Below are 22164 nucleotides of genomic sequence, written 5' to 3' on the forward strand. Positions count from 1 at the left end.
GGTCAGATATTTTATAAATAACATCCAGTAAAGAAGGGGGGGAGAATTATTTATTCAGCATATATATAGATTAACTATGGAGAAAAGATACTATGGAATGGTATCAAGTATATCACACACGAAGACAGCAAAAGGTCATTACGAAGTCAGAGGAGAAAGAACCAAAATAGATGTCAGAACAGACTATGAAAACTGCATTAGAGCATCGAGAAGCCAAAACATAAAGAAGAGATGTTAAAGTAAAAGAGCTGTACAGAATATCTCAAAAGGCAGCTCAAGAAGGCAAAGCAAAATATTTTAACGAATATGCAAAGAGCTGGAGTCAGAGAGTAAAATGGGAAGAATGAACTCAAGCTAAAAGAAAAACAAATTCAAGCCTCAAACTGCCATACTGAGAAATGCTATGAGCACAATCCTGAATGATCCAGGAAGCACCAGAAGAAGATGGAAGAAACATACAGAGTCATTGTATCAAAAAGAACTGGTACCAAAAAATTAAGGAAGTGCCAAGAAATCTGGAGAACAACCACTTGGCCAACTGACTGCAAGAGATCTATATTTGTTCCCATCCCAAAGAAAGGTGACCCAACAGAGTGTGGAAACTATAGAACAATCTCATTGATTTCACATGCAAGCAAGATTCTACTGAAGGTTATCCAAAAATGACTGGAAGAGCACATCAGCAGAGAACTGCCAGAAGTCCAGGCTGGGTTTAGAAGGGGCCGTGGTACTAGGGATATTGCAGCTGACATCAGATGGATCTTAGCTGAAAGCAGGGAATATCAGAGGAATGTCTATCTGTGTTTCATTGACTATACAAAGGCGTTTGACTGTGTGGATCATAACAAACTGTGGCTGACTCTGAGAAGAATGGGAATCCCAGAACACCTGATCGTTCTAATGCGAAACCTATACTTGGACCAGGAGGCAGTCGTCAGAACAGAGCAAGGGAACACTGCATGGTTCAAAATTGGGAAGGGTGTACGCCAGGGATGCATCCTATCTCCATACCTTTTCAACCTATATGCAGAACAGATTATCCGGGAGGCTGGGCTCTATGAGGAGAAATGTGAGATCAAGATTGGTGGACGATTTATCAACAATCTGCATTATGCAGATGACACAACCCTGCTTGTTGCAACTGAGGAGGACCTGAAGCACCTGCTGCAGAGGGTCAAGGACTGCAGCCTCCAATATGGATTGAGGCTCAATGTCAAGAAGACAAAGATTCTCACCACTGAACCAATTGGCAGCATCAGGATGGATGGTGAAGAGACTGAGATTGTTCACAGCCTTAGTTTACTTGGCTCCACAGTCAACACTCTTGGCACCAGTAGCCAGGAAATTAAAAGGTGCATTTCCATGGGAAAGTTTGCTGTTAGGGACCTCTCCAAAGTACTGAAGAGCAATGGTGTCTCTCTGAAGACTAAGGTGCGTTTGATACAGGCCATGGTCTTTGCAATCACTTGTTATGCATCAGAGAGCTGGACAATGACCAAGGAGGATAGAAGGAGAATTGATGCCTTTGAGCTGTGGTGCTGGAGAAGAGTACTGAGAGTACCATGGACTGCTAGGAAAACAAACAGATTCATCCTTGAAAGGTTAAGCCGGGTGGCTCCTTGGAGGCAAGGATTCTGAGGCTCCGTCTAACACACGTTGGACTGTGAGGAGAGACTGGCCCTTGGAGAAGGACATCATGCTTGGGAGGGTGGAGGGACAGAGCAGGAGGGGAAGGCCCTCTATGAGGTGGATTGATTCAGTGACTGGGATAGTCGGGATGGGAGTGTCAGAGACAGTGCGATTGGCACAGGATAGAGCAGGGTTTAGGGCCGTTGTATGTACATAGGTTCGCTATGAGGCGCAAGTGACTCGACGGCACATAACAACAACAACCACCATATGAACAAGAGCGAATACCCTTGAAATAAGAAGTTCAAGCTACACTGAAGGCATTGGCAAAAAAATAAGGCTCCAGGAATCAATGTGATACTAACTGGAAGTGCTTACCAGTCTATGCCAGGAAATCTGGAGGACAGCCCCTGGCCGACTGACTGGAAGAGATCCATATGTGTTCCCATTCCCAAGAAAGGGGACCCAACAGTACGTGAGAATTATAGAACAAAATCATTAATATCATATAAAAGCAAAATATTGCTTAATATTACCCCAAAATGGCTAGAATAGTATACTGATAGAGAACTGCCAGAAAGCTGGGTTTAGATGAAGCTGTGGCACCAGGGATATTATTGCTGAGGTCAGATGAATTCTGGCTAAAAGCAGCAAGTGAATATCAGAATGTCTATTTGTGCTTTATTGACTATGCAAAGGCATTTGACTGTGTGGATCATAACAAACGATGGCTTAACATTGAGAAGAATGAGAATATCCCAGAAGCAAGGGATGAGGAGCCCACAAAGGATGCTAAAGAAAAGGAAGCAGAGAAACAGGATCAAACAAGGACATAAACATTCAGAGGAGAGAACATCTAAGAAAGAACCTTCCTGACTTTTCCAGATACTAGCTTCTGGACAATGGGCAAATGATTTTCCTTTCTGAGCTTAAGTTTATGTGTAAGATGTATATGAAGAACTTGCCACAAAACCTGACACTAAGTAAATACTCTCTACAAGTATACCAACAAGAAGAGGCAGTGGTCACAGGGCCATAAACTGAGAAAGGTTAAGAGTTAGATGATTCAACGTACCCACTAGCTTTAACAGTTGACTTGAAGAGTTTAAGGGCGGGAGGGAGCTGATGGCCAAATGGTAAAGAATTGCACTTTCAACCCCAAAGCAAGAAGTTCAAATCCACAAGCTGCTCCACAGAAGAAAGAACAATTTCTCCCAGTGTAATTTACAGCCTCTGCAAACCTGCTCCAGGGTCATCTCTGAGTTAGATCCAATTCAAGGGCTCATAGCCACAATAGGGAGTTCCAGTGGCCTTGTCCTTAGGGAGTCTGTTAACCTAAACGCTACAGCTCTTTGGTGGTTCAAATGCACTATAGCTCTGAAGAAGAAAGATGGGAAATCCAGTCCTTTGCAATTTACCACTTTGGAAATTCAATGGAGGGTCAGCTATTAGTAGGTTCTGACTTGATGGCAATAGTGATATAAGTTAAATAAAAAATCAGATGGCAGTACGTTAAGGAAGAAATAGAGATTGGGCTTTTTTACAGAGGTAGGCTTATTGAAAAATGTCTGAATGACTGAATTCTAGTTTTAAATTGTATTCTCTAGCAGTCCCCACCTCTCTTCCAAATTCCAACAAAAATATAAAGATACTAAAGTAATTAAAAGTCCCTGACAGCTGATTGACAGACGAGGATGAAAGAGCAATAGCATGTTTTTACCTATGGTAAAGCCAGTGGAACTAGATTGGAAAACACAATTGTAGTGAACCCCTGGGCCTTGTTACCCACAGAGTGCCATGGCCTTCCATCCTAAAAATAACTTGAAAGCTCCTTCATTCCTTCCCTACAGACTGTCCCTTTAAAAAATGAAGGCAAAGTCTTTGTCAAGTGGACAATGTGTGACCATCATTCTATTGCACCACTGATTTCTGCAGAGCAGTCTTCCCTATCCCTGGTTGTCCCTCTCACCATAAATCCACTGGGAGTCCCAGCTCCCAGACAGAGGCGGCATAGTCCCTATAGATAGGGACAGAAGTGGGAAGAGGCTGGAAGTGCCATTTTTCTTTAACTTAATTCATTCGAAGCCATTAGTTGGCCAGGATGTAGAGGTAGGAGAAGGGTCCATTTTAACACCAGAAATACATTAGACAGGAGCCTAATGGAGACTAAAAAGAAAGCTAAAATCTGAGCTTAAGCATCTGCTCTTCAGTTGTAGATATGACCCCCAGTGGGGCCAAGAGTATAACACACACTACCGAAAAAGTAAAGAACATTCTGATTTTGAATCAACGTCTACCGTCCCTTGCAGAAAACTCAGATAAATCTTGATTGCTCTAAGGCATCTGTTTACACTCATTACCTTTTGCCAATGATTAGTTTGTAGCAGGCTTGTAATCCATTTCTGGCCAAGAAAAGAAAGCTGCTGAAGGGAGGGCAGACTCTAGTAAATCTTTCTTTCTTGCTTTTAAAAAGGTATCTCAAAGGGAGTTCTGGTGGCCTAGTGACAAGAAGCTGCGCTGCAATCCCAGAGGTGCGCAGCTGAATCTACTAGATGCTCTGGGGGAGAAGGAGGGGCAATCTCCTCCTGTTCCAGTCAGATCCAATTTTACAGTATACAACCAGGGGTGGGGGAGTGGGGGTGGAAACACAAAGATATCTCAAAGGAAGAAACTTCTTCTGCCTCTGGATGGTAAGGATGTGATGTCTGGATCTGCTGCAGCCACCTTGCCACCAGGAAAAAGCTCCCTTTCTGGTGTTGTTGTTGTTAAGTGCCACTGAGTTGAAGACGACTCATTGCAACCCTATGATCAAAAGACCTGAACCCTGCTGTATAACTGTCATCGTTTCTCTATGTTCATAGAGTTTCTGGAGGCACGCTGTTTAGGAAGTGGACGCCACTCCTGCTTCCAAGCCTGTTTTAATCTGGGGGCTCTACCAAACACTGTCCACCATGGGTAACCATTATGGCATTTGAAATATCAGCTTTCCTCATAGCAGACTGGAAAGACAGAACCTGGTTCTTGAGGACACTGTTGAGCTGCTAAATTGGCCAAGATCTACTTCTAGGATCATAATGTGAACTAGAAACCCTTCTGGCTAAAGTTCATTGGAAAGAGAGTTATTACTTTCAGCTGAAAGCTTTACAATCAATCCACAGGGCATTCTACACACTTTAGATTTTGTTTTGCAATAACCAACTATCTGTTTAAGAACAAGTAAGCAGAAAATACTTTGGTAATACAGAAAATAAATGTGGCATATAAAAATATTTAATAGTAAAGGAACAGGAATTTCATTTGAGAGACTCAGAATAAAGCAAAAGACCTATGAAAGTGATTTAGTATGAAACTTACAGAAACCAGAAGACCGTTTTGCATCTTCAGTTATCAAAAAAGAAATCACGGCCACCACAAAACAGGAAAAGAAGCCCATGAAGAGAAAGCAAGTGTAAAAGAAAAAATCAAGACAAAAATTGAGAAAATAAGATATTTTGGAGTAACTAAAAGTGCATTAGAAAACTTGAAATATTTAGAAGAAAATTCATTACAAATCCAAGTAATTGTAACAAAATCCTAGACAATCTTTGGAACATCAAGCCAACAAAGAAATAAAATAATTAAGCAATATAATTAATATAAATAGGTAGACATCTATTCTACAAAAATAATACACATTATTTATTTAAAAACAGCTGTGGAAAGGGAGTTCTGGTGGCCTAGTGGCAATAGACTGTGCTGCAATCCGTAAGGGGTGTGGTTCGAATCCACCAGATGCTTCACTGGAGAAAGGGGGACAATCTCCTCCTGTGCCAGCACATCTGATTCAATGGCAAATGACAAGGAAAGTTTTTTAAAAAAAAATACAATAACTAGCTATGGAACAATTAAAATGTGTTTACTACACCAGACCATAAATAAAAAACCTCAGCAGTGAAGACAGATACAAAAATTGCACAGATCTATTTCTCTAATCGTGGAGCAGTAAAATCAGAAACAAAAAGGAAGTCACCTAGGAATGAAAACATAATCTGTAAAATAGGAATGAAAACATAATCTGTAAAATAATTTGGCCTAGTGGCAAGAAGCTGCACTGCAATCCCTAAGGTGTGAGGTTCGGTTAAAACCCATCAGATGCTCCGCTGGAGGAGGGGCCATCTCCCGTACCAGTCGGATCTGAATCTACACTACACACACAAAAAAATTATAAAATCTTTAAAAAATGTTAAATAAAGCTTGCATCTGATCTTGTAAAAAAAAAAAAAGAACGTATCAGTGTGAATCTTTGTATTCTTGAAATAGATAATTTCCTGGTTTCTGGGATAGTTAAAATAGAAATAGATAGTTTCCTCTGTCTGATTTTAAAAAACAAAAACCCAACACCAAAAACAACCCACAAACAAAAAACAAACAAATTGGACTTAAGCAAATTTAAAAATATTTGTGTTTCAAAGAATAGTATCTATAAAGTGAAAACCAAAAAACCAAAAAAATCCACCCCATGGAATCAGAGGAGATACTTGCAAACATCTATCTGATAAGGTTGTATTATCCAGAATATATAAAGAACTCCTACAATTAAACAACAGAAAGTAAAATAATTCAATCCTTTTTCAAGAAGAGTGAATGGGGGGAGGGGTGGGCAGGGAGAAAAGTGCAACAATGAATGACTGGAAACCCTAAGTCTCTGTAAACTTTCATTAAAATTAATTTTAAAAAAAATGAAGGAGGGAGCAAGAAGCTGTGCTGCAATCCCCAACGGGAGTGGTCTGAATCCACCAAATGCTCCTCTGGAGAACGAAGGTCAGTCTCCTCCTGTGCCAGTCAGATCCCATTCAACAGTACACACACACAGAGAAATAAAGAATATAAACATTTCTAGGAGGAATGTGGCATCAGGATTGGTGGAAGAATCATCAACAACCTGTGTTACGCGGATGACACAACCCTGCTTGCTGAAACTGAGGAGGACCTGAGCGCTTGCTGCAAAAGGCCAAGGACTACAGTCTTCAGTATGGATTGAAGCGCAACATCAAGAAAACAAAGATTCTTACCACTGGGTCAACTGGCAGCATCAGTATGGATGGTGAAGAGACTGAGATAGTTAACAGTTTTAGTTTACTTGGCTCCACAGTCAACACTCTTGGTAACAGCAGCTAGGCAATCAGGAGATGAATTGCATTGGGAAAGTCAGCTGTGAGGGACCTCTCAAGAGTACTGAAGAACACAACGTCAGGCTGGAGACTAAGGTGCGCCTGATCCAGGCTATAGTCTGCAATTACATGCTATGCATCAGAGAGTTGGACGGTGAATAGGGAGTATAGAAAGAGAATTGATGCCTTTGAACAGTGGTGGTGGAGAAGAGTGTTGAATATACCATGGACTGCTAGGAGAACAAACAGGTTTGTTCTGGAGAGGGTGAAGCCAGAATGCTCCTTGAAGTCAAGGATTCTGAAGCTTCATCTGATATACTTAGGGCATGTTGCAAGGAGGGACTGGTCCTTGGAGAGGGACATCACGTTTGGCAGGGTGGAGGCATGGTGAAGGAGAGGAAGACCTTCAATGAGATGGATCGATTCTGTGACTGGAGTGGTGGGAATGAGTGCATTTGAGACAGCGAGGTTGGCACAGGATAGAATGGAGTTTAGGGCTCTTGTATACAGAGTCACTGTGAGTCACAAGTGACTCGATGGCACATAACAACAACATAAAGAAAACACACAAATGTGCCAATAAGCACATTCATACCCACTAAAACCAAAGCCAAGCCCACTGCCATTGAATTGGTTCCAATTCATTATCACCCTCCACCATGTTTCTAAGACTATAAATCTTTAAGAGACTGTTCATCCTTTTCCCACAAAACGCTTGGTGGATTTGAACTGCTGACCATTTTATAATCAGCCTGAGTAACCCTGTAGTGACAAAGTAAAGCTCACTTGTAGGATTCTGAAGGTGGTAAATCTTTCTAGACATAGCTTGTTCCATCTTACCCCTTTTGAGCTGCTAGTGAGTTCAGACTGCTGATTTCTACTTAGCAGTTGGATGCCTTATTCACAGCACCATTAGAGTTCCTTTCAAATCTGCCAGAATGATAATCAGTAACTACAATAATAAATTGGAGCCCTCATACATTGGTACTGAGAATATAAAAAGGTGATTAGATTTTTTCAATAATTTGGAAGTGCCCCTAAAAGTTAAACAGTTTCTCAAAAACTTTAAAGTTATCATATGACTCAGAAAGTTGCACCAGAGCATCAGGAAACCAAAACAAAGGGAAGAGATGCCTAAGTAAAAGAAATAAATGGAATCTTTCAAAGGGCAGCTTGAGAAGACAGTATTATAATGCAACGTGCAGAATGCTGGAGCTGGACAATAAAAAGGGAAGAACTCGTTCACATCTCTAAAACGAAAAGAACTAAAAAGCAAATTCAAGCCTCAAGTCGCAATACTGAGAGAGACTATGGGGAAATCTAGAATAATCAAGGAAGCATCAAAAGAAAATGGAGGGAATACACAAATTCGCTGTACCAAAAAGAACTGGTCAACACTGAAATATTTCAGGAAGTAGCATACAAACATTGGTGGCCTAGTGGGCAAAAAGCTGCATTGCAATCCTGAAGGCATGCCATTCGAGGCCACCAGCTTCTTCACAGGAGAAGGATGGACAATCCCCTCCCATGAGATTAACTGCCTTTGGAAACCGCTGGAAGGTCAGCTATGGGTCAGTAACAATTCTATTGTACACACAACAACAGCATATGAACAAGAGCCAGTGGTGATAAGAGAAGAAATTAAAGCTGTATTGAAGACACTGGGTGGGGGAAAGGCCCCAAGAATAGATGAAGTGAAAGAAATTAATAGAAGATTTCAAAAGGCAGCTTAAGAAGATAAAGCCAAGTATTATGGAATGTGCAAAGAGCTGGAGTTGGACAATAAAAAGGGAAGAACTACCTCACATCTAGTTTAAAGACTAAGGCGCATCTGATAGGAGTTATGGTTTTTCCAATCAGTTGCTATGCATCAGAGAGCTAGACAATGAATAAGAATTACAAAAGTAGGGTAGATGCTTTTGAGTTGTGCTGTTGAGAAGATTGCTGAATATCCCACGGATTACAAAAGAATAAACTATGTCGTGGAGAAGGTGCAACCAGAGTGCTCCTTGGAGGCAAGGATAGTAAAGATTTGTCTTGTATATTTTGGACATGTTGTTAGGAAAGACATTCCTTGGAAAGAGACATCATGTGTGGAAAAGTCGATGGTTGGTGAAACCAAGATGGACTGACATACTGACTGCTGCAATGGGGGACGTCAGGAATGATGAGGATGGCACAGGATAGGACAGGGTTCAGCTCTGTTGTTCCTGACTCGACAGCACTTCACAACAATCTTTATGGGAACAGATCACTAACTCTCTCACCCTCAAAGCCACTGACTCAAAGTCAGTTTAATCATCAGTGTTTCCATTACTAGCTGAGCTCTTAACCATGGTATTACCTTTGCTATTGTTAGGTACCGTCCAGCCAGTTCCAACTCTCAACAACCTATGTACAACAGAGACACTGGCTGGCTCTGTGACATCTTCACAATCATTGCTATGCATGTGCCCATTACTGCAGTCACCGTGTCAACACATCTTATTTTTTTTATTATTATTTTTGTGTGAATACTGTCAAATCGGATCTGACTGGTACAGAAGGAGACTGTACCTCCTTCTCCAGCAGAGCATCTGGTGGATTCAAACTGTGTCAGCACATCTTATTGATGTTCTTTCTCTTTTTCAATGACTCTGCTTTTTGAAGCATGAGATTCTTCTCCAGACTGGTCCCTCCTGATAAAATGTCCAAAGTATATAGGACAGAGTCTCAACATCTTCACTTTTTTTTTTTAACATCTTCACTTCTAAAGAGCATTCTGACACTAAATTACCCCAAAACTAACCCAAACCAACTGTCAACAAGAACTGCTCCATAATGTTGCCAAGGCTTTAAATCTTTATAGAAGCAGACTGCCCAATTTTTTCACAATCAGTGCAATTGGTGAGTTCAAATCATCAACTTTGGCTATCAGCTAAATGCTTAAACATAGTGCCACCATAACTCCTTCGAGCCATCTACCAAAACCCACTGCCCTTGAGTCAATTCTGACTGACAGCAAACTTCTTTTGGGTTTTCAAGGTGGTAGATCTTGATGGGAGAAGGCTGTTTCATGTTTTGGTTAGCAGCTAACATGTAATGCATAAAGCTGCTAACCATAGAGGAAGCTCTGGTAGCCTAGTAGGAAGAAACTGCACTGCAGTCCAGTAGGCAGGCAGATTAAATCTACGAGGGGCTCCATGAGAGAAGGATGGGCAATCTCTGCCCATACAATTATGTGCCTCTGAAAACCAATGGAGGGTCAGCTGTAGGTCAATTCCAACTCAAAGGCACAAGAACAATCAGGGCTTCTTAGTTCTGTTTAATTCATAGTCAAGTACAAAGCAGGTGCTCAATAAATGTACTGAATCTATAAATGAATGGTAGGACACATGATAGTTGGTGTGGGTTCAAGTATCACCAAAGAACCTTGTTGGAACCAGGCAAGGGAAGACCCTCAGTGAGATGAATGGATACAATGACTGCAGCAATGGCCTCAAGTGTGTTGGGGATGCTAAGGATGGCACAGGACAGGATAGAATTCAGATCTGTTGTTTACAGGGTCTCTAGGAGTCATACATGACTTGATGCCACCTAATAATAGTAACAAGTATATATCTAAATAGAACTGAAAACATGCTAACACAAGAATCTGTACATGAATGCTCACAGCAGCATTATATATGAGTAAAAAAATGGCAACAATTTCCTCAAATATCCAGGAATGAATGAATAATATGTAGTACAAGTATCCCTTGCTTTTTGAAAGTCTACTTTACACTACTTCACTTTTATAAAAGACTATATTAGTACTTGTTTTCACATAACAAAAAGAAATTCTAAAAGAATTTTCACTTTGACCTCCCCCCTCCAAAAGAAAAGGCAAAAAGAAAAACTAACATTTAGGTTTTATCTTGCAGCTACTCAAAAAAAGAGCAGCTAAGTTTCCTCAAAAAGCTGAACATAGACATTCCGTATGACTTAGCTAGTCCCCTGCTTGGAATATACCGTCAGAAAATTAGAACTGAGGCACAAATGGAGACTTGTACCCCAATGTTCATAGCAGCATTATTCACCAGAGAAAGAACATGGAAACAGCCCAAATGTCCAACCACAATTGAATGGATTGAGAAATTAAGCTACAGTCACACGATGGAATACTACACAGCGTGCAGGAGAATGATTTTGTAAATTACTTCCTAACTTGTGAGAGACTGGAGAGCATTATGCTAAGGGAGCCAACTCAGTCCTACAAGGGTAAATATTGTATAAGACCATTATTATAGAACAAATATGAGAATCTAAGAGGTGGGGAAGGTGGGAGCAGAAGACTGAGGATAGGGGAAGTGGTTAATCTTTTTTAAAAAAAATTTATTATTATTATTAATCTTAATGAAAATTTACAGAGACTTTGGATTTCCAGTCATTCATTGTTGCACTTTTCTCCCTGCCCACTCCTCCCCTCCCAGTTCACTCTTCTTTTTGAAAAGTAAAATTCTTTCATTGTTTTACAATCATTCCCCAAGTCCACTCCACTATGCAGCCTTCATTCTGGACTCCTGTCATGACAATAATACCTAATCACATATCCCTTTTAGTTTTCTTCCTCATCTGTTTCAATGCAGTATACATTATTTATCCCATCTTTCTCAGTCTCCCCTCAACCACAATGTTAGTCCTGTTTTCCAACAGTGGCACTATGCAATATTTGTCCCTGTGTGACTGAGATATTTCACTCAGCAAAATGTGGAGGTGGTTAATCTTAAGGCAACACAATTTGATGGGTAGAGGGAGGTTTGGGTAAAGGAAAGGAGAAAGATCTGGTGTGAAAAATAAAGAACACTAACTTTCTAAGTTGTTGTTGTTGTTGATTGCCATCAAATAAGTAAACCAGTATAAAATAAAAATTTTATTTTAAAGCTGTCAAGCTCCTTTCCTTGGTTTCTTTGGAACTATTTTCAATAGGGTTTAAAATCAGGAAAGTTGTACATCAAGGTTGTATCCTTTCTCCATACTTAATCAATCTGTACGCTGAGAAAATAATCTGAGGAGCTATACTATATGAAGAAGAATGTAGTATCAGGATTGGAAGAAGACTTAGAAATAAATTACTTGCTGAAAGTGAAGAGAATCTGAAGTACATAGTGAAGGACACCCAAGACTACATAGTCTTCAATATGAATTATATACACTTCAACACATGCAAGCAAGATTCTGCTGAAGATTATCCAAAAATGACTGGAACAGCACATAAGCAGAGAACTGCCAGATGTCCAGGCTGGGTTTAGAAGGGGTCATGGTACTAGGGATATTGTAGCTAATGTTAGATGGATATTGGCTGAAAGCAGGGAGTACCAGAGGAATGTCTATCTGTGCTTAATTGATTATGTAAAGGTGTTTGACTGTGTGGACCATAACAAACTGTGGCTGACTCTGAAAAGAATGGGAATCCCAGAACACTTGATCATGCTAATGTGAACCTTATACTTGAACCAAGAGGAAGTCGTCAGAACAGAGCAAGGAAACACTGCATCGTTCAAAATTGGGAAGAGCGTACGCCAGGGATGTGTCCTGTCTCCATACCTTTTCAATTTGTATGCAGAACATATCATCCGGGAGGCTGGGCTCTATGAGGAGAAATATGGCCTCAGGTTTGGTGGAATATCTATCAACGATCTGTGTTATGCAGATGACACAACCCTGCTTGCTGAAACTGAGGAGGACCTGAAGCGCTTGCTGCTGAGGGTCAGGGACTGCAGCCTTCAATATGGACTGAGGCTCAATGTCAAGAAGACAAAGATTCTCACCACTGGACCAATTGGCAGCATCAGGATGGATGGTGAAGAGATTGAGATTGTTCACAGCTTTAGTCTGCTTGGCTCCACAATCAACACTCTTGGCACCAGCAGCCAGGAAATTAAAAGACGTATTGCGATGGAAAAGTCTGCTGTTAGGGACCTCTCTAAAGTACTGAAGAGCAGCAGTGTGTCTCCAGAGACTAAGGTGCGTCTGGTACAGGCCATGGTCTTTGCAATCACTTGTTTTGCGTCAGAGAGCTGGACAATTACCAGGGAGGACAGAACGAGAATTGATGCTTTTGAGCTTTGGTGTTGGAGAAGAGTGCTGAGGGTACCATGGACTGCTAAGAAAACAAACAGATTCATCCTAGAGAGGGTCAAACTGGACTGCTCCTTGGAGGCAAGGATTCTGAAACTTCGTCTGACATACTTTGGTCATGTTGCAAGGAGGGACCTGTCCTTGGAGAAGGACATCATGCTTGGGAGGGTGGAGGGCAGGTGCAGGAGGGGAAGGCCCTCTGGGAGGTGGATTGATTTGGTGACTGGGGCAATCGGGATGAGTGTGTCGGAGGCAATGAGATTGGCACAGGACAGAGCAGAGTTTAGAGCTTTTGTACATAGGGTCGTTATGAGACACAAGCAACTCGACCGCACGTAACAACAACAAGAAAACAAAATTCTTCTCATCTGGACCAATAGACAACATGATAAATAGAGAAAAGAGTGAAGCTATCAAGGATTTAATTTCACTTGACTGCACAATTACCACCCATGGAAGCAACAGTCAAAATAAATCAGTGTGTGTTTTTGCTGTTGTGATACGTCGTCAAGTCAACTGCAACTCATAGCAACCCTATATGCAGAACAGCTCTGGACCCAGCCCTATCTGAGCCAATCTCACTGTCTCAAACACACCTACTCTAAGTTACTGTGTCAACCCATCTCATCCAGGGTCTTCCTCTTTTGTGTTGTCCCTCCACCCTTGCAAGCAAGATGACAGCTCTCTCCTGGCAATATTCCCAAAGTATGTGAGATTGAGCATCAAAATTTTTGCCTCCAAGGAGCAACTTGGTTTCATCCTCTCTAGGACAGACCTGTTTGTTCTCTTGGCAGTACATGGTATGTTCAATACTCTTCTCTAGCACCACACCTCATAAGTACCAATTCTTCTGTTACCCTTAGTCATTGTCCAGCTCTCTGAAGCACAGCAAGTAACACCAAAGACTATGGCCTGGATCAGGCACATCTTAGTCTCTATACTGACATCATTGCTCTTCAGCACTCCTGCAGCAGATTAATTAATCTTTTGATTGCCTAACTGCTAGTGCCAAGAGTGTTGATTGTGGAACCAAGCAAGCTGAAGTTGTTAATAATCTCAATCTCTTTTCCACCTATTATAATGCTGCTAATTTGCCCAGTGGTTAGAATCTTTGTTTTCTTGATGTTGAGCTTCAATTCATATTGAAGACTACAGCCCCTAACATCCTGCAACAAGTGCTTCTAAGTTTCAGCAATCACACTTGTGTCATCTGCATGGTGCAAGTTGTTGATGAGTTTTCCTCCAATCCTGATGCCACATTCTTCTTCTTAAAGTCTAGCCTCCCGAATGATCTTTTCTATATATAAACTGAAAAGGCATGGAGAAAGGATGTATACCTGACCTACTCCTTTCTTGATTTTGAGCCATGCATACTTTCCTTGCTCTGTTCTGATGACTGCTTCCTGGTCTAAAAAAATAGGTTTTGCCTGAACACAATCAATTACTCTGAGAGCCATGTTTCTCAACGTTAGCCACAACATGGGCAAATGTGTCACCTCTTTAAAATACTAAAGAGCAAGGATGTCACTTTAAAGACTAAAATATGCCTGACCCAAGCCATGATGCTTTCAATTGCTTTATAAGCAAGTGAAACTTAGACAACTAAAAAAAAAAAAAAGGAAAACAGGAAAAAAACCTGATACTTTTGAATTGTGATGCTGGCAAAGAGTACTAACTATGCAATGAACTGTCAAAAGAGCAAACAAACGTGTCTGGGAAGTGCAGCCAGGATGCTACGTACAGGAAGGAACAGTGAGAATTTCTCACTTCCTTTAATTATGTTGTCAGAAGGGACCAATCCTGAGAAAAGGATATCTTGCTCAGCAAAGCAGAGGATCAACGAAGAAGAGAAAGACCCTCAGTGAGATGGAGTGATGCAGTGATTGGAACAATGAACACAGTACAGACTGTGAGGATGGCACTAGGTACGTAGGGCTTTGTTCTGTGGTACATAGTGTGGCTGTGAACGGAAGGTGATTTAACAGTATCTAACAACATCATCGCACAGACTCTCAGCACCAGCCACCATAGCTTTGAACTGTGTCTGAGAAAACAATATGTTAGTCCTATTTTAGGTTTTTCATGTTATCTGATAGATTATTTTTTGGGGTCTGAGAAGATGCAAAAATTTTCCCAATGGAATTACTTCTTTGCTTTATTCCATTTTGGCTTATAACAGTTTCATAAGAATGTTCTATTTTTTATTTTCTTTTTTTAATTTTATTGTAATAATTTTAATGAACATTTACAGAAATTTTGGATTTCCATTCATTCATTGTTGCACTTTTCTCCCAGCCTAGCCCTCCTTCCCCCCCCCCCCCCCCAGTTTGCTCCTCTCTTTGTAAAAGTAAAATTTTTCTTTGGTATACAATCCCCCTGCACCCCTCCCACTGCCCCAGGTACACTCCACTATGCATCCTTAATTCGGGACTCCTGTGATAACTATAATACTCTATCATATATAGCTTTTAAATTATTCTCTCCCTCATCTGTTTCAATGCAGTATACATAATTTATGCAGTTTTTCTCAGTTGAAAAACCCTGTATATATATCCACATCGCTTTAACAAAAATGCTGCTTGTCTTTCTACTTAATAAATGGGTGATGTTAGATAATTCACTGGGTCTCTTAGATCTCAGATGCATCATTTTAAATATTAATGTGATTCCCTGTAAATTAATATAGAAAATCATATTGTGCAATACTTAACACTGAGTAGCACTCACTCAATGAAAGCTCAGTGCACCTTTGAGAAAATGCAAGTAAAAGGTTATTGCCTTAACATTCATTTTAAATCCATCTACACCAAAACCACAGTTAGGAATAATGTTTGGAATAAAAATAAGAACGAGAAGATTACATATTATTTAAAAAGGGATTTTTACAGTGAATACAGACATAAAGACAAGAAAAAAACCTAGGAGGATTTACTCCAAAGATGATGATAATAATAATAGTTGTCTATCTCTGGATAATAAAACTATAGGACTTTTTTTGATGATGAAATTTTAAATATATAAATGTAAAAATCACAGTGAAATAGTCCTGTGCACCAGAAAATAAGGCAAATCAAGAAAGAACTACCAAAAGGCAGAAGAAATGGATTACATGCTAAAAATGATAAAGCATGTGACAAGTTCTTTAGTCAGAAAATAGGGATAATTCATTTTCTCCTGGACACAGAGCCTACTAATTGGTCCTAAAAGCCTTCTGAGGTCCCAACTCTTCTCACTATCTCTTAGTTGTTGGAATGGACGGAAAACCTCATAAGCAGTTCCTTATTTTACCTCTACCTTGCATTCGAACTTCCGAGTTGTAAAACAACCCAGTGGTAGATGGAATTTCCTCCAGGACTTAAGAACCATAAATGACATAGCTGAGCCTCTACAACTTGTGGTTCCTAACCTCTACACTATAATAGACAAAGTGCTAGTCTATAGGCCTTTTATTGTAAGAACCACCTTCCCTCTGTAACTTGATTTGTGCCACTATTAGAACCTCTACTCAGAATATTATTGCTTTTTAATTTTTGACTCATGTACTTTTAACTTGTTAGTTAAATTTGTATCTTCTAGGCTGCAACTTCCATGATACATCTTCAAGGATATGAACATGTACGGCTAAGCACAATTGATAACAGTGAATCTAAATTCCAAAGTCAATCTCCATAATAGTCTATGTGTTTCCTACTGCCAAAGGGGCCCTTTAGAGTAGTGAAAGAAGATCTTCACCCTGAAACCTACAGCGTCCCTTTTCAGCAGGAAGTAGCTAAGAGAATATGCCATCCCCTTTTCCTTATGAATCAGGGTGAAGTCTCTCTCAGGGAGGAGAGATAGGGAATGGCAAAGGACACACTGACAAAGGAGATTAATTAGAACTGGTTTTGACAAGCACTGTGGCAATTGGACAATTAAAACAGACATTGTGGGGGGGGAAGAAGAACGAACTGGGGAGGAGGGTAGAGAAAACAGTGCAACAATGAATGAATGAAAACCCAAAATCTCTGTAAATGTTCACTAAAACTAATAAAATTTAATAATAATTAAAAAAAGGAAAATAGGGATAACCACCTAAGTTATGGTGGAAAGTACAGATGTCTTGGAGAAAGTATAGCCGGAGTGCTCCTCTAAGGCGAAGATGGCAAAGCTTTGTCTCACATACTTTGGACATGTTGTTCGAAGAGGCTACTCCTTGGAGAAGGCGATTATGCTTGGAAAGGTAGGATGGGTGAAAGAAAGGAAGCCCCTTGGCCAGATGGATTGACACAGTGACTGTTACCATGGACTCAAGTATGTCAGAGAAGCTAAGGATGGCACAGGATAGGGCAGGGTTCGTGTATGTTGTTCATAGGGTAGCTCTAAATCATACAGCACCTAACAACAACTACCTAAGGATAGTCTTAAGAGATAACAAACAGAACAATCAGAAATTCCAATAAAGCTCTGGTTGCTTAGTGGTAAGGAATTGTGCTGCCACCCAAAGGTATGTGGTTCAAATCCACCTGCTGCTCCATGAGGAAAAGATGGGCAAGCTCCTCTCTTGAAATTTCCTGTCTCCAAAAACCTGGTGAACAGTCAGCTATGAGTCAGTTCTGAGTTAATAATATACAACAACAATAACAACAATTAGGAAAACATTTCTTGAATTAAAAACAAAAAGTTGTATATATCAAAAAGTTTACTGGATTCCTAAAACAACTATGAGATATCATCTCACCCCAGTCAAAATAGCAAAATTTAACAGAACAGCAAGCAACAAATGCTGGCGAGGTTGTGGAGAAACTGGAACCCTTATTCACTGTTGGTGGGAGTGTAAAATGGTGCAGCCCCTGTGGAAAGCAGTATGGCGCTTTCTCAAAAAGTTGCAAATACAGATACCATTTGACCCAGCAATTCCACTACTGGGAATATACCCTGAAGAGACCATAGCTGACATCCAAGCAGATATATGCACTCCCATGTTTATTGCAGCTTTGTTCACAATAGCAAGGAGTTGGAAACAACCTAAGTGCCCATCAACAAACGAATGGCTAGAGAAGCTGTGGTATATTCGCACAATGGAATACTATGCTGCATTAAAAAACAAGGAACTCATGCAATATTATTCAAAATGGTTGACTCTGGAGAACATTATGCTGAGTGAAATATCCCAGTCACAAAAGGACAATTATTACATGATGCCACTGTTGTAGAATGGGACTAACCTCAGGGTTGGGGAGAGACTGAGTAAGATGTGTTCAATAATGTATACTGCACTGAAACAGAGGAGGGAGAAAACTGTGTAAAAGAGATAGGTGACTAGGTATTTCTGTCATCACAGGAGTCTAGAGTGAGGGCTACACGGTGGAGGGGACCTGGGGGAGGGTTTGTAAAACAATGAAAGAATCTTTTCTTTTACTTTTCCATAATTTTTGACTCATGTACTTATAACTTGTTAGTTAAATTTGTGTCTCCTAGGTTGCAACCCCCCCCATGATACATCTTCAGGGATATGAACATGTACGGCTAAGCACAATTAATAACAGTGCATCTAAATTCCAAAATCAATCTCCATAATAGTCTGTGTTCCCTACTGCCAAAGGGGCCCTTTAGAGTAGTGAGAGAAGATCTTCACCCTGAAACCCACAGTGTCCCTTTTCAGCAGGAAGTAGCTAAGAGAATACGCCATCCCCTTTTCCTTATGAATCAGGGTGAAGTCTCTCTCAGGGAGGAGTGATAGGGAATGGCAAAGGACACACCGACAAAGGAGATTAATCAGAACTGACTTTGACAAGCACTGTGGCAATTGGACAATTAAAACAGACATTCGGATGGCGGGGAAGAAGAACAAACTGGGGAGGAGGGCAGAGAGAATGGTGCAGCAATGAAGGAATGAAAACCCGAAATCCCTGTAAATGTTCATTAAAACTAATAAAATTTAAAAAAAGTTTACTGGATTCCAACCAAAATCAATAAAGAGAGACCTATATTGGTTAAAAATTTGACTTATCAGTAGGTTAAGAAATTATCCAAATACTCTTATCCATTAGGGGGAAAAAATTACAAAAAAGAAAATTTACCCCAGCCTCGGACTTCTCTACAATACACTGTCATGCAACAAAGAAATAGGGTCTCAGGTCTAAGATAAATTTATTGTTCATGTATATTAACAAGAGAAAGATCAATTTCTTGTCCATGTATGTAACAAGAGAAAGATCTCAGATATAAATAAGACTCAGAAGTCACATCCTTTTCCAAATATTACTTTAAGGAGTACAGTAGACGACTAGTCAAAAGTACATTTCAAGAATGAGACACCTGTAGCATAAAGTTTCAGTCTTCATTATTAACTTTAGATTCAGAAATCTGACTAGTATGAGGTGGCAGGCAGATTCTACCATCTCCCTAATCAAAGATCGTGAGGATGGCACAGGATAAGGCAAGGTTTAGATTTGCTGTTCACAGGGTCATTTTGAGTCCTAGTCTACTGGATGGCACTTGACAACAACAAGCTTCCCTGTTCTTTGCAGGACCAGGAAAAATAGTGCCCTACAAACAAAAGGTCTTTGCAATTACTTGTTATGCGTCAGAAAGCTGGACAACGACTAGGATGATGGAACAAGAATTGATGTCTTTGAGCTGTGGTGCTGAAGAAGAGTATTGAATATACTATGGACTGCTAGGAGAATAAACAAGTTCATCCTGGAGAGAATGATGCCAAGCTGCTCCTTGGAGGCAAGGATTCTGAAGTTTTGTCTGACATACTCTGGACATCCTGTAAGGTGGGATCAGTCCTTGGAGAAGGATGTCATGCTTGGGAAGGTGGAGGGACAGTGGAAGAGAGGAAGACCCTCGATAAGATGGATTGATTCAAAGACTGGGCTAATTGGGGTAGGTGTGTTAGAGACAATAAGATTGGCACAGGATAGAGCAGGGCTTAGGGGTGTTGTACATAAGATCACTGTGAGTCGCAAGTGGCTCGATGGCACATAACAACAACAACAAACACAGCAAAACCCAGGGATGGAGTCAAGAAACACGAAAAGACCTCTCTGAGACAGAAGTAAAGATATGATGCTGTTTCTTGCTGGACGTTTTGTAAAGAGAAGGCAAAAGAGTAAAGCACTTTTCCACCAGGAATTAAGGCTAAGTTAGGTATAAGGCAAAAAGTTTGAGCCAAAAGGGAGAATGTCCACATCCTCTCTTTACCCTAGGGTAAAGTCACCTGCAGCCCAATCCATCCCCCCAGTGGGGGGCTGACCCTCAGTGGGGTCGTGGAGTTAGGAACTCCGTGGTCTCTTGGTTTGGGGGTGGTGTTCGCACTACCAGTGGTTTATTTGGGGAGGTTGAGGAGGGAGGTGATCCCTGTGGGACGCACAGAGCCGGCCTCTGGAAGGCGCGAGGAGTGGGAGGAAGGGGTGTGTCACTAGGAGGCGGGTGTCTTGGTGCGCGGGGCGGCCTTACCCCCGGGCCCGGTGGAGACGGTGACTTGAGCATAGGTGGCTCCCGCGGCGGCCGCTGGGCCCGAGACGCCGTTGAGCGCGGCCACGCGCACGGTGTAGCGCGCCCCGGGCCGCAGGTGGAGCAGCGTGGCCGCGCGCTCGCGCAGCCCGGCCTGGCGCGGCACGAAGGCTACGCGCGGCCCGCACGGCTCGCACGCTCCCGCCGGGCCCTCGCGGCCGCAGCGCAGGCACAGCAGCGAGTACGTGACGTCGGAGCGGCCTCCCGAGTCGGCAGGCGGCAGCCAGCGCAGCCGCAGCGCCAGCGGCGAGCGGCTCAGGCTGTACTGCAGGTCCCGCGGCGCCGACGGCGGCCCTGCGGCGACACAGGGGGCGGGAGCGGTCAGTTGGGGTGAGCCAGGCGAGGGGCGTAGTCACAGGCGGGCTCGCCAGGCGAGGAGAGAGGATCCGGCTAGGGCTGGTGGACCAGTCAAGGATGGCAGAGAGGTGGGGGGTGAGGTCGTGGACGCTGTCAGAATCCGGAATGGACCGGTCAGGGAAAAGGTGGGTATCAGGAGTGGAGGTCAGTGAGGGGACAGGATGAGACTAGGGGATCAGTGATGGGGCTTGAGGAGAAGCTAGTAAGGGGACCAGGGAGAGGGTGTGGTCAATAAGAAGGGTGAGAAACGTGGGGTATGAGGGACTGAAGGCTCCTGCACTTGGCCTTCCTCCACGGTGGGGGGATGCAGTGGGTGAGGGCGTGGTGTCCCACTCAATAAGAACCCTGACCTCACCCCTCGTGCTCTGGAGTCTCCTGGTTGACGTTGTTCTTCCAGTCCAGGCCCTAGCACCCATCTCACCCCAGGGTTCCTCCCTCTACCCCTGCCTTCTGGGCCACCCTAAGCCAACTCTCATGCGGCCCTGTGTGGAGCCCCCCCCTCAACTACCCTTGGGCTTCTCCCCACCACCTCCTTCCAGCGAGGGATAGGGACTCACTGGTGCAGGAAGCCGAGGGCGGGTCGGTCGGCGAGCGCGCGTAGCTGTCCTGGCACACGCAGAACGTGGAGGCATTTTCCAGGGCCCGGCTGTGCTCCGGGCATGGCGAGCAGAGGGGCCTCCGCGGGGACACCTTATAAAATCCCGGGGGACAGGCTGCGGGGAGGGGACGTGTGAGGGGAAGGGGAGGCTCCCTAGCTACTCACTTCCCCTCTATTTTGCCCACCCTTAGTAGGTGAGGTTTATCTCCCAGAATTGTGATCCAAGACTGCACCATGGAGTGGTAGCTCCTGACCAAACAACGCTAAGCTTAAAACAAAAAAATTACTCCATTGCTGTGGCGTCGATTCAGATTCTCAGTGACCCTAAAGGGCAGAATAGAATGTCCAATGGGGTTTCCAAGAATATAATCTTTATGGGAGCAGACTACTATCTCTCTTTTGCACACCATCGCTTTTCCTTCTCCAAAACCAAACCACTAACAGAGTTTTGACTCTTCCTTTGGCTTTCTATGGCTTTAAATCTTTAAATCAGGAAACTTCCCACACATAGATTCTCCAGTGAAGTAAGCAGCTGTTGGATCGAAAAGGCGACCTTTTGGTTAGCAGGCCAATACCTTACTCACTATGCCACCAAGGGTCACCCTTGTTGTTGTTGTTAGGTGCCAAGTCAAGTATAACCCATAGCGACCCTATGAATAAAAGATCTGAACCCTCTTTTATCCTGCGCTGACCTCACATTTTCTGAGCCTATTGCAGCAGTTATTGTGTCAATCTGCTGGTTGAAGGTCTTCCTCTCCTTTACCAACCCTCCATCTTTCCCAGCATCATGGCCTCCTCCAAGGAAGAGCTCCTCCTAGCAACATGCCAGAA

General features: G+C 42.3%; 1 protein-coding gene across 1 annotated transcript in view; it reads right to left on the bottom strand.

Moving 5' to 3' along the window:
• EPHA10 (EPH receptor A10) overlaps nucleotides 1–22164 on the bottom strand; it is a 50167-nt gene that overhangs the window by 18882 nt on the left and 9121 nt on the right. Inside the window, exons 4-5 of the mRNA XM_006886465.1 lie at nucleotides 21293–21448; nucleotides 20322–20672 (exon numbers count right to left, since the gene is read on the bottom strand). Of these exons, the coding sequence (XP_006886527.1) occupies nucleotides 20322–20672; nucleotides 21293–21448 (507 nt within the window). The remainder of the gene's footprint in view (nucleotides 1–20321; nucleotides 20673–21292; nucleotides 21449–22164) is intronic.

Source organism: Elephantulus edwardii, unplaced genomic scaffold, assembly GCF_000299155.1.
Source record: "Elephantulus edwardii isolate Elephantulus edwardi_28Jun2011 unplaced genomic scaffold, EleEdw1.0 scaffold00049, whole genome shotgun sequence".
Classification (NCBI taxonomy): domain Eukaryota; kingdom Metazoa; phylum Chordata; class Mammalia; order Macroscelidea; family Macroscelididae; genus Elephantulus; species Elephantulus edwardii.